Genomic DNA, 13138 nt, shown 5'->3' on the forward strand with positions numbered 1-13138 from the left:
AGGTGGAGCACAGATCTCAATACTGCCCTGAACTGTCGGATATATATTATTTATAAATACATTTTAATTTTGATCTCTTCCCATGCAGACTCCGAGGAGCCCCAACCAAAGGAGGAACCTGTGCCGATTGCTGTGCCAGTCGTCACCCCGGTAAAGAAGGAGCCCAAAGCGGAGATTCCCATCTCTGCCTCACCTCCACCCACCCTCGCTTCCCCACTTCCACCACTGCATCCCTCAGAGGACCCTCTCCCTGGCGAGGCGTCCCTGATGAGCAGCCCCCGTAGCCGTGGACGGCCACGCAAGATCAAGCCGGAGGTGGAGCTGCACCTGCGCACCGCCAAGAGCCGCCGCCGCCGCCGGCGCAGCAGCAGCAAGATGGCCGCTCCTGATGATTCCCTGTCCCTGCCTGCTACTGTCCCCGGGGCCATAAATGTGTCCGACAGCGGCTTCTCCAATCACAGCCAGCAGGACCTCACACAGTCCGCCTTCCTCAGCTGGCTCAGCCAATCGCAGAGCTCCCTGGCCACTGACGGGACAGGCATGGAGAGTAGCTCGCAGGAAGGACCAGACGGCTCCCTCTCCCTCTCCCTGGCCTCCCCATTCCTCACTCCCGCCCCTGCTTCCGCTGCCACCCCTGACAGCGTGAAGGTGGCAGAGAGACGTGGACAGTGGTTCAACCTCCTCTCCAAAACACCCTGCAACCCCAGCGTGGCCTCATCTCCTGGGCCCCTCTCCCCTCATCCCACCCCCACCTCACCCCCCAGTCTGCCTGCCCACTCCGCCACCCTGCAGGTGAGACTTGGCGCCATTCCCAGATTGGACTGTTAATTTATTTCATTTTTCATCCTCCCCTGGACTCTTTCATTAATAATAGAGCTTGAGAAGGTTTCAAATGTATATTATGATTTTGTAAAATATCATCACTCCCTTCTCTCTCCAGTCTGCTCTGTACCCTGGCACAGTTCTTCCCAGCCCACCTGTGTGCTCCACTCCACTGGTGAAGCCGGGGGGGCGGAGGCGTCGGCGGGACAGTGGCCCGGTCCAAACCCCCCAGGACCCGGCAGCACTTGGCTTCTCCTTTCCAGGCGGCACCAAGCGGCGCGGGCGCCCCCCCAGCAAACTACTGCGACAGATCGAGCAAAAATACTTCACACAGCTCATCGCCCAGCCCATCCCCACAGGCCAGTATACACTCACTGCACACTTTTTGCTTCTGTAAGCTCTTACCTGCTGCAGTGTCACCACGTTGTTAGAAATTGCCACATGTTTATGTATCAGTGTACATATTTTATATACACATTTTTTAAATGGTAGCTGACCCCTTGGCTCAGAGTCACTGCAGGGCTGCACCTTCCCCTGTCTCACCGTGTCTGTTTTGTCTCTGTGCAGAGATGCGTCGTGGGTGGTGGTGGGTACGAGACCCCGAGGAGCTGGCATCCCTGGTGCAGGCACTGCACCCCCGTGGGATCCGGGAGAAAGCCCTGCACAAGTACCTGGCCAAGCACATGGATATCCTCGCCGAGGTGTGTGCTCAGCCCAAGAATGGTACGTACACTGCTGAGATGGGGAGCTGGGCTTGGAGTTTAAATACTTCAGTTTAGTCCTGAAGACTTCATGTCTTCCTTTTTCTTCCCTCCCTCCCCCTCATCTCCAGACCCGATATTCCGGCTGTCCCTGGATGAGGTGGGCCCACTGTGCCAGGTGGCCTCGTCACCATGGGAACCGTACGCGCGTGCCATGGAGACAGACCTCAGTGTGCTTCAGTGGGTGGAGGACCTGGAGCAGCGTGTCCTCGGAGCCGATCTCCAGCTCAAGGTCAGGGACGCGTAGGGAGGGGGCTACTGGGCAATGTAGTCCTGGGCCTGGCTGCCCAGTCACAGAAGCTGCAGGAAAGCCAGGCAGGATGGCAGGGACTGCTTTTCCCAAGATCCATCATGGCAGTGTGTAGAAATCTGTACCTCCTCATGATTATGATCTTGAGCAGGGTGGTGGTTGCAGTTTTGTGGTAGTCTGTGGGTCAGTCATGAGTGTTTAGCCCTGGTCCTGGAGAAGTCCAGTCTAGCCCAACTGTCACCAAACCAGTATAGTCATTGGTTAGGTCGAAACTGATCATGCAGGCGCTTGCAAAACATGCATGCAAGGGGTCTCTCCAGGGCCGGGATGTGTGGTGATTAGGTTGGGGGTTGGCCAGGGCTGTGGCATAGTCCTATGGATTTTTTGTTTATTGCCTATGAGTTTCTGCAAAGGCAGTTGTCTGATGATCTCAAGGGGAGGGGTGTTTGTGAGCACAGAAAGTGTCAAGTTTACATTTTTATGTATTCAGTTATTAATTTCATTTATGCCATAACATAAAACCCCCAGTAAGGGCAGGTTAAGCAGGGTGTTTGTCTACCTGTTTTTGGAGCCATGGTGCTCATCTCTGGTCCACGCCCCACCCCCCCGCCCCATGCTGCTTGCTTTCATTTAACAAGTCCGATTAGAAATTGGGTTGAGATTAGTTTCTGCACCAATCAAGCTCTGATAACTATCAGCACAGTTGGGGCCCCCTGGACCAGAGCCTGCCCCTGCTCTATACATTGTTTGTGTGTGCATTTCCATGATTTCATTTCAAATGAACTGACTGAAAACCACTTAATTGGCTACAAAAATCATGTGTTCCTAGTCCATCACCATCACCACCACCCCCCCCACAAACACACAGTCAGTCCTCACTATGCTAATCATCAACTAAAGAGATGTAATTTAAAATCCCTGACATAAAAATTTTGCCTGGAGCCGAGGTCCCATGTAGTTGATCGGGGTGTTGGCATAGCAGGCTGTAGGCCCTGCCCCTTCCCCTGCCCATCACATCACATCACAACATCACATGTTCACCGTTTATATTTCAAGATGGTACCCAGCGGCGGAGGAAGCCTCACTGACAATAACACGGAAACAGCTGCCCCAGGACCTCAGGTACAACACTTGTGGGGTTGATGGGAGGGGGGGGGTGGTGGTGGTATAGTGTGGCTTAGTGGGGGGGGGCTTCTGTGTGGACCTCCACATCCCCCGCCTGTAGCTGTGTGATTTGTCATCTGCATCTTTGTTCTAATCCATCCTTTTCCACCTCCTCCACTTGCCCTCTGAAGCGCTGTGCCATGTTAGTGGGCCCAGCAGTGTCCGTTCTCCTGAGCCAGTGTCTCATGACTGCAACGGGACGGGAGCTTTGTGGGTGGGGGGTGGCTTACAGGGCTCATGTTCACCTGAGGCGCTCTTGTCTGCAATGCTCTCCTCAGCTGATCGCCGGAATCTGCAGCTCAGCTGGGCAAAATACTTAATTCACTGTACCTGTAGGTGCAGTGCAGCACAGATGAGCACCCTCTTCTCTGCACAATCTAGCTAGACGTTCGAAAACTCTGTTTGTACTGATAAAGAGAGCTGAATATTTGTAGATGCAACCATACTCTTTGCACATGTAAACCTGTTAGTGCTTGGCAGATTTTATTGTTTATTTGTAGCTTCTTAGGTGTGCTGGACATTAAAGCAAACACTGACGGACACTGACAGTGTGGACTGTCTCAGGCTGTGGAACATGAGCCCTGTACATACTGCACTAACAACGGGTCGTCTCTACTCTCTCACTCCTCCTTTCCGCTCCTCTCTAGCACAGTGTGGTGGTGGAACTGAATGTGCTAGGCCCTCACTACTTACTTACTCACTACCCCATCCCAGTCCTCCCTTTCAGTTTGTGTCACCAGGGGGCGCTTCTCACCAGCAACACTTAATTATGTATTTATTATTTTTAATAATAGTTTCTTAGACACCCTTACCCAGGCTGACTTATAGGTTACACACTTTAAAAAAAAATCAGCAATACAATTCAATACAAAATTCAAATTAAGCAATAACACAAAGTACAGTTTAAAAACTACAGAAGTGCAGAAGAACAGTTAATATAAAATACAAAACGTACATCCTAGATCACTGCATCATGTCCGCACTTGTCATCTCTTTGAAGTCCTGGATAAGATCTAAGGCAGGGGGCATAGGAGAAATCACAGTAAACCACAGGAGATCTAACAATTTATAAATTAGCAGGAGCATAATGAAGCATAGTTATATAAAGTGTAAAATTACAGGAGTGCTGAACAGGAGAATAAGCTGCTGTATTACAGGTACAGTCTGAACAGATGCGTCCTGAGTAATCACCGGAAAGTTACTGCTGGCAGTCACTGGTGAAATCGGCACCTGCTGAACAGTGACTAGTCTGGCTGTAGCTTGGACCCTGAGGCCATGGGCACACTCGGGGCACAGTGCTGTACATTTCCCCCCCCCCCCCCCCCCCCCCCCCAACACATTATCTCAAATGATAAACTGTACTTTCCCCGCAGCCCCCTGCTGTAACTCACAGTACTGAGAGGTTCAGCTCCATTCTCCTAACGTTTTGTACTATAATGTGAAATGGGTTGGAAAAAGATTCATTTCATTGGTAGATTTTTTGTTTGTTTTTGTTTTTTGATCAATTTTGGTTCCCTCTTCTAGGGCTGGACTTTGCCTGAGCCTGACTCAACGCGAGAGGACCTGGAGTACCACGAGCACCAGGTGGAGCCGCTGGATGACTGGCTGGTGAAGACCAAGAAGGAATGGTCAGACTGTCTGAGGCTTGTTACCAACCCGCTGGACCTGGCGGTGCTGCGGCTGGCAGCGCTGGAGCGCAACGTTGAGCGGCGCTACCTGAAGGAGCCCCTGTGGGTCCCCGGGGAGGTGCTGAAGCTGGCCCCTCTGGCTCCACCTCTGCCTGGGGAGGGCAGCGCGCTGGACCTGGAGAGGTGAGTGGCAAGGGGGCAGCTCGGTGCAGAATCATGGTGAAGTACAGTAGGGGGCAGTGTGGTGCAGTAGAGAACAGGCAGTATGTCTATTTTATAAGCTATACAGTACAGTAGGGGCAGTATGCTTCAGTCCATTACCGTGGAGCAGTGTGTGCTGGCTGTGGGGTCTGTCTTAACGCAGCGGTTTCTGTTTGTCTCAGTGTGGAGAGCGAGATCACGCCACGGCTGCGCATGTGGCGGCAGGGTCTGGACCGGTGCCGCAGTGCCGCCCAGGTGTCCCTCTGCCTCCTGCAGCTGGAGAGAGCCATCGCCTGGGAGCGCTCCGTCGTCAAAGTGGTGCGCCCTGTCTGCCTTCTCTCCCTCCCTCCAGCCTCCCCACCCCCTTCCATCTCTCCCTCTCCTTGGTACATCTCTCCCCCCTGGTCTTCTTCTCCCCTGTACCCACTCTCTACAGCTCTCTGTGCGCTGTTTTGACCACTCTCCCCCTCCCCCTCTTCAGACCTGCCTGGTGTGTCGAAAGGGTGACAACGACGAGTTCCTGCTGCTGTGTGACGGCTGTGATCGCGGCTGCCACATGTACTGTCTGCGGCCCAAGATCTCAGCCATCCCAGAGGGAGACTGGTTCTGCCCCGTCTGTGTCTCCAAGGTGACCACCCCCCCCTTACCCCCAGGGGACTGGTGCCTTTAGTGGAATGGATGAGAGAGAGATTGGCGTGTGTTTTGCTGTTTTCTCTCTGCTCTCAGCCCTAGAAGCCAGAAATGTCAAATACTTGTGACTTGAAGTGTGAAAATGCAAAAACAAACCAATGCCTCCGTTGTGACTGCAGTGGGTCACATGCTCGTACAATGATACTTCAGTGTTTGTCCCGTGTGACATTTTTGTGTACATTTAGACAAGTCTCTCTTCCCTCCCCCCCACCCCCCAGGTGAACGGTGACTCCCCGCAGCGCAGGAAGCAGCCGAGCCGCAGTGGGTCGCGGAAGCGGCGGGCAGGGGGCAGTGGGTACAGCTCGGGCAGCTCGGAGGAGGAAGAGAGCCCCAGGCGGGCGGGGGGCATGCAGACACGGCGCAGGGAGGGGCCTTCCCCCGCACACGCCCGCTACTCAGGGGACTCCGGCCACTCGCCCTCCAAGCGCCGGCGCATGGCCACACGCAACCAGCCTGACCTCACCTACTGCGAGTGAGTAACCCCCAACCTCCGAACCCTCATCTTCCATCGCATACTGCTTTCACTTAATCAGTCTCCTTGGAGATGGTTGTTCACATTGATGGAGTTTTCACATTCCAAGTTTATTCTGTGCATTTTAAAGTGGTTTGTGCTCTTCAGTTTATCAGGAGGTGAAAAGTTGGGTACTGCTTTGTTGGTTCACTGTGCCAACTTTAAGCACTTTGGGCTCATTCACTATAACGAAACTCCGATGGATCACATGTCCTACCCTGCACTGTGGTAATCAGTCTTGATGGCTGACTGACTGACTGGGTCTTTGTGCAGGATCATCCTGATGGAGATGGAGTCTCACAGCGACGCCTGGCCCTTCCTGGAGCCGGTGAACCCCCGCCTGGTTCCCGGGTACCGCCGCATCGTCAAGAACCCCATGGACTTCCTTACCATGAGGGAGCGGCTGCTGCAGGGCGGGTGAGTGAGCCACCTGTCCCTCACGTCCCTCACACATCCATCGCTGAACCAGTTAGGTCCTAAACCCCCCAGTGATGGCTGCCACTCATGCCGCTGATCCTTGGGAATAATCACCTGTAGTCATGGTGACCAATTTGCTGATGGCTACTCACAATGGTTTATTTGATTTAACCCTCAGAATACTAAGCTCACAGTGACTGCTCTACGTGTCAGGACTACAGTCACCTCTCAAGTCACAGTGTTTGGTATAGCACAGCAAATTACTTCATTATAGTTAAGTAAAATTATCATATGAAACCTCTACATCACTAGAAACACAAGATATTTTAAGTTTCTCATTCTTTCTATAATTATTTTTGGAATTAATACAGAAATGTGCATTAGCAGTGAAACAGACATTGTATAGACACCATTTTTATTCTCTAAACAACATTTTCAAAATTAACCCAGCTTATAAACTCTTAAATTTACACGCATCCCATGTTCTTTTTAAAATCCTGAAAAATCAGATGTTTACAAATAACATTTCAAGAGATCGGTTTTGCAAGAAGCACACTTGTCTAGAAACTCGTCAGAACTACACTGCAAAACAACAAACAATCATCCGGTTGGCTTGTGTTGTGTTGAATAAATATAAAAGCAACGTCAAATGTCCTTATTCATGGTTCAGTGATGAATAAGGATTTTAAAATGGAAAAAAAAAACATGTATACAAATTAAAGTTCTGTCTACCTTCATTAGAATGTTATGCATACATTTTCAAATTTTTATTTCTGAAAAGTCATTTATACTTTTTACTTTAAATCATATGATTTCTAGTATCAAAAATGTCATACTGGATAACTGATAGATTTGCAAATTATTTGACTTTCTATTTGTTTTTTGTCAGCATAGAGTGGGTTATAAGTATTCATAGTTTGATCTTAACAAACATTCAGTGAAGAAATGAAGAAATCGACACCGGTGCATTTTTTGAAGTTAGTCACCCAAAACATAACACTGAATAGAGAAAAATGATGGGAAATGTTTGAAAATGCTTTCTAGTAAATTTATTTATTGTTGTATCCTTAACTCAAGGACACTGATTGATTTATGGATTTTTACAAGAAAAATCTGTTTTCCTACCTGACGGATATTGTTACTCGGAATGACATACTGTGACATTTCATATGGGATGATATCTAAAGATAGTCTCGGCAACAAAGATGTACTTAAAAAAAACATTCTGTATTTAACAGAGTGAAAGTCACTAAATGTATATTTTTTTAATTAACAGTAATTGAGAAGTGAACAATCACTTTGTAGTACAATTCCACTCAAGGCATAGGCTTTGATAAAACAGTAGCAGTAAAACATTTTAAGATTTAAAAACATTTAACTTAATTTTCAGCACATTAACTTTTTTAGGTTATACGGGAAACCTGTAAACATGCCATTTAAAAAAAAAAAAATGGCAACAACGTTGTCACTCATTTATGACATGAAGTCAGGTCAGTTCAGTTCATTAACATTTCAAAAGATTAAAAAGTATATTGAATGTTTTGATGTAACATTTTAAATGTATGGGAATTATGCTATTTTTGAACTTGGATTTATATTTTCTCTTAAAACTTGCAAATGGCTTCATGGCATAAATATAAATTAGAACAAAACAATGACCATGTTGCCATCTCATTTGTTATTTAAGGACATCCACAGAAATAATGTTATAAATGTTATTGTGTTAAAACATGACAATGTAAATGTGATGCCTACATGCTCAAAAATACTCCTAAAAACAATAATGCTTTTTGTACCCTAGTGCACAAGTAATTGAAAAGGTCAAATTATCAACATTTTAGGAGAGATTTACTAAACTTTCTGCACAGCATGGGGGTCCTTCATAATCTTATGTAATGTCCTGTCACATGGCTAGCAAAAATGCATTCTGATGTAAAAATGCTCCTGAATGTCTGTTGTCCAGAATGACATTGGAAGAAATCCCACTATGGGGACAAAAGTTTTTTTCATGTAAAAATTTAATTAAGTCTTTGCAATATTTGTATACATTAATGCAAACACTCACACAATTATGCCCAACTGTTAGATCTAAGGTTTCATAGTTTTTTTTTTGAGTTTTTGTAACCGTTTTGAATTTACATTTTAGGTGTGGACTGTTATCCAGTATGACATTAATAGCTCCTACGATTTTAAATACTCATGAAAATTACTCCCATCAGTGAATAAAGATAGGAGTGCTGAGACATATTATTCAGTTTTAATAACAAATAAATACATGTAATATGCTTGGGACACCAAAATGCATGCATCACATTGACCCTCATATTGTTGTCATTACTACCAGTAATATGTAATAACAATCATAATGTACGTTGCTTACTCTGCATTGATTATAAACGCATGTGTCAGACTCAGTGCAGATGTGTGCTTTCTTTGAGAAATCAGCCGGTTCGGTTAGCCATCTCGGACTACTACTTCTGTGTATTTCTTAATCTTGGTGGTTTTCTTTTGTCAATTGTTGTTTAGGTTGAAAAGGGGATTCTGAAATTTAGGTTGACCACCTGAAATAAATTTAGATTTATCTTCAATAAATCTTAAATATGTACCTTCACCCCCTCGCATTTACATTCTCATCAAACTTTTGCCTCCCCCTCTTCAAAGTCATAGTCATAATACTAATACTATCTACAATACTAATAAAGGTGCCCAATTACGTTTACAATACTTAAGTTTAATTGAGTTTTATCTGTCTGAAGTAACATTTTCAAAACATCCCCCACTCCTTTAAAAATGCTCTCATGTAGGGAGCACTTTCAGTGTGCCACCATTTTCCCCATTTTCTCTAAGAGACTGGGCTTATTTAACCAATAAAAAGTTTGTTTTAAAAGCTTTTTGATTGGTTAATACTCACAACAAACCTCTCTACCAATGAACTGTCCGTAACCAATTTAGAATTGTCCAATAAAAACCTTTTTAAGGCTAAAGGCAGACATTTGGTCCAAAAATCATCCCTGTAGACCTCTGAGGGTTAATAAGAGCCATGCACACTACGATCAACCATGCCATACTCATGCTGTCCTTGTCTGCGTAGGTACTGCAGCTGCGAGGAGTTTGCGGCCGATGCCCACCTGGTCTTTGACAACTGCCAGCTATTCAACGAGGACTCATCCGAGGTGGGCCTGGCCGGGCACGCCATGCGCAAGTTCTTTGAGAACCGCTGGGCCGAGTTCTACCAGAGCAAGGAAAAGTGAGCTGAGCCCCCCCCACCACCACCTGAAGGAAAAGTGACTGAGATGGGGGAGGAGACTTCATGAGGTTGGGGGCGGGGGGGCGATGTGTGGACTCCCCCACCCCTCAATACGGACGCTGCAGGCGGAACTCTTAATACTACTATTACTACTACTACTACTACTACTACTACTACTACTACTACTACTACTACTATTACTGCTACTGCAACTGGAGGCCACACTGGCTCGGGTTTATACATATATTATATGGATATATGTATATATATTTTATTTTATTTTCTGTCTTTTTTTTTTTACCTCCCCCTCCCGCTTTTTGTTTTGTTTTTAGTTTTTTGCTCCCCAATCCCACCCCCCACCTTTTAGTTTCTTACAAACTCTTCTACTCTGACATGTGTGCACCATGTGGCAGGAAGTGAAGGCGTGTCCAGTGAACCTCAACCTCTCTGGGGTGTCTCAGGCTTTGGTTTTGTTTGTATTTTTGTATTTTGTATATATATATCTTTTCTTTTATTCCCTGCCTCACGCCTGCGTCGGGTGCCGGAGTCACAGTGGCGTCACTCCTTGGGCTCTCCAGACAACACTCCACCCCCTCTGCTCCCTATCACACTCCTGTGCTCGAGGGGGCAGTAGTTGCATTCGTGTTTGTTTTTGCGGGTTGGCTGGGGGCTGTGGCTGTGGCTGTGATGGTGGCAGGGCTTCACTTGCCCATCTCCTGCTGGACTGAAATGGACTGAGTTTCTGACCCACACTCCACTGCATCCCCTCCCCTCTGGTCTGTGTGGTTTTGACCAGCCCAGACTGTTCACTTTGGGAAGTGCTGCCCCATAATGATGAAATCCACACGTTCATAAAAGGTGTGGGCTGCTCCAGGCAGGGAAGGAACAGGTGGAGTTTGGGAATATGATGAATTTTTCTTTTTAAGAGTTTGGGTGTAAAATATCCCTTCATTAGAAGACTATAGTGTAGCAGTCTGTTGACTAGAAGCATTTTTTTTAAATATATATATTATATATATAAAAGATACAAGATTAGCTGGGATTATTTAATAGCAATAGGTTATAGTGAATGTGTACAGACCACATATTAGTGATGTCTAGAAAATGCATTAAATGGCCAGTACAAAAAAAAAAAGCAAAAAAAAATATATATTTTTTTTTAGTATCTGTCCCTCCTCAGGTAGGGCAGTGGGTTCCCGATATCCCATGCTGCTTTACTCTCAGTACTGTTATCAGAGGAATTGGAGGAAAATCATTCTATATTTTTGTTGTTTTAGATCAGTCACTTTACATGTTTGTTTTATATAGATTGTATTTTGATTAATGGCTGTCACGGTTGGCATCTTCCCGGTCTCGTCCTTGCGAGCTCAGAGCTTCCGTGCCCGTTTCCAACTGGGCTCGTGAAGGAGCTGACCTACAGTGGCGCAGCCAATGACTCGCCCCAATGAACCGAATTCCCTCCCCCCCGCCTCTTAATTCGTGTTTTTAAGCTCTCGAGAAGCTGGGAATTTCAAGTTGCCCGTATTTTTATTTTATTTTTTTTAAATGAAAGGGATTGCGTATAAACTTCAGAGAAGATTAAGTTCAATTGACAAAACTTTAGTCCAATGGCGGGAGCAGACCACCAGTGCGATGTGGGTGGCGCAGATTCGCAGATGTGACTCATGTCATTTTAACAGTAACAACCCACGATTTTAATGCATTTTAAAGGAATAAAGCAGATTTCACACACTAGAAAACTCTCGATGGCAATAATAAGCTCCAGGAAGCTGGGTTTTAGTGTGTAATCTAGGGTTTAGTTTTTTAGTCTGATCCTTTTGGTGAAGTCAGTAGTGTAACGTGCAGACAAAAAGGTTTTTATTTTTTTAAAGGAAACCGGTGTGAGGAGGTTTAAGTTTTCCAGAGAGGGTAGCAGAACCCCAGCAGTGCCAGGGCCACAGCGCAGTGCATCTGGGGGGTAGTGGGGCAGGGAGGCGGACATGTTCCTCAGGCTGGCAGGGATGCTGATGCAGGTCTGTCGCAGTCAGAACCAGGCCTGGGACACTAGCTGTGTGAAACATGGTAGGGGCTCTTGATCGTTTTATTTAAATTTCCTATATTTAAAAAAACAAAGGAAAAACAGAGCTGCCGTTCCCTCTCTCTACCTCCAGGCATTTTGTTCAATAATCCATTATCAGTTTGCGTTGCGCCAGAGCCGCCGCCTGCTCCTTCAGCCAGTGCATTCGTATGATTGTCACTTTATCTCAGTTCATGTAATTTTCAGGTGCTAAATAGAGTATACTAGTCAATAATAACTTGTATTAATAGCGATACAAATGGGGCAAGAAAGTGCTCGTCCTGGAGAGAGACGCAGTACAGTCCTGTACAGCAGGGTCTGCAGCCCTGGTTCTGCAGAGAGTCCGTACTGGGTCTTCTGGTTCTCATTTAGTCTGAACTCTGAGTGACTTAAAAGGGTATTTGGCTTAATCGGTTGTTGTATGTATGTATGTATGTATGTATGTATGCATTTCTGGGTCTGCTAATTGTTCTGGGGCTCCAGGCTGCCCACCCGGTTGGCCGCTTATCTGCTGTATCTGCTGCCATTCCAGCTATTCAGCAGCATTTCCTCTGAGCGGCATTCCTTTTGTTTTGCTGTAGTTCTGCCAATGCGCAGACCTGTCTGGTGTTTTCATGTGAAGCTAATCTGGTCTTGGGTGTAGGAGCCGTGTGTATTTATTTATTTATTTTTTAATTTTTTTTGTCTGGTCTGTTTTTTTGGTTTTGTTCTTTAGGTTTGTTTTTTGTTTTGTTTTTTGTTTTTCCCATTTACCTATCTTCCATTCCTCCAGACTGTATGCGATCCTGGCGCTGACCCAGCAGGACTTCACGGGGGGTGGGGGGCAGGGAGAAGAAGAGTGGTTCTGGTGTATTTAAAAGTTCTGGTTTCTTACACTGAAATTTAAACTGGTCTATGAAAGAAAAAAAAAAAAAAAAAAAGGAAATGCAAAATAAAATTGAGAAAAAAAGTTCCTTTTTACACTGAAGGGACACACTTTTTCTATAACCAAAATGTGGTGTTTAGTGAATAATTTTTAATAATGTACAGTTTTTTGTGACTTTAAATTTATTCCTTTCTATATTTTTAGGACCAATATATAATTTTTAAGAGGAGGCATTAAAGGAAGCTATGAGCTGTGTTGTGCTGATGTGACCTCACTATGTGCATCCTGTAGAATGTACTGTCAGCTGAATAAACCACATCCAGTAGAGAGTTCTCCGGCTGTGCGCCTGGCTCTGTTCTGTGTGGTTCCATTGTGTCCAATCATCTTCTACAAGAGTATAGATGGTTGTTTTTTGGGGGGGAATCCAGAGAGAAGGGAGAAAAGCAGCTGGCAGACATCCCCTGAAAGGAATGAGTAATGCGCCTGATCTCCCTGTTCCCTGGAGGAGAATCGGAGTGCTCTGCCA

General features: G+C 46.1%; 1 protein-coding gene across 3 annotated transcripts in view; it reads left to right on the forward strand.

Annotated features, from left to right (window-relative positions):
• The window catches only part of baz2a (bromodomain adjacent to zinc finger domain, 2A), a 32649-nt gene extending 19705 nt beyond the window's left edge, over window positions 1-12944 (forward strand). For all 3 annotated transcript variants that reach the window (XM_066708603.1, XM_066708602.1, XM_066708604.1), the window contains exons 20-30: window positions 89-792; window positions 941-1181; window positions 1390-1545; window positions 1655-1815; window positions 2890-2955; window positions 4522-4808; window positions 5009-5144; window positions 5308-5454; window positions 5735-5988; window positions 6301-6444; window positions 9536-12944. In XM_066708603.1, the coding sequence (XP_066564700.1) occupies window positions 89-792; window positions 941-1181; window positions 1390-1545; window positions 1655-1815; window positions 2890-2955; window positions 4522-4808; window positions 5009-5144; window positions 5308-5454; window positions 5735-5988; window positions 6301-6444; window positions 9536-9695 (2456 nt within the window). In that variant the 3' untranslated portion in view covers window positions 9696-12944. The remainder of the gene's footprint in view (window positions 1-88; window positions 793-940; window positions 1182-1389; window positions 1546-1654; window positions 1816-2889; window positions 2956-4521; window positions 4809-5008; window positions 5145-5307; window positions 5455-5734; window positions 5989-6300; window positions 6445-9535) is intronic.
• Window positions 12945-13138: the final 194 nt, after the last annotated feature.

The sequence above is a fragment of the Amia ocellicauda genome, chromosome 7 (genome assembly GCF_036373705.1).
Source record: "Amia ocellicauda isolate fAmiCal2 chromosome 7, fAmiCal2.hap1, whole genome shotgun sequence".
NCBI classification, from domain to species: domain Eukaryota; kingdom Metazoa; phylum Chordata; class Actinopteri; order Amiiformes; family Amiidae; genus Amia; species Amia ocellicauda.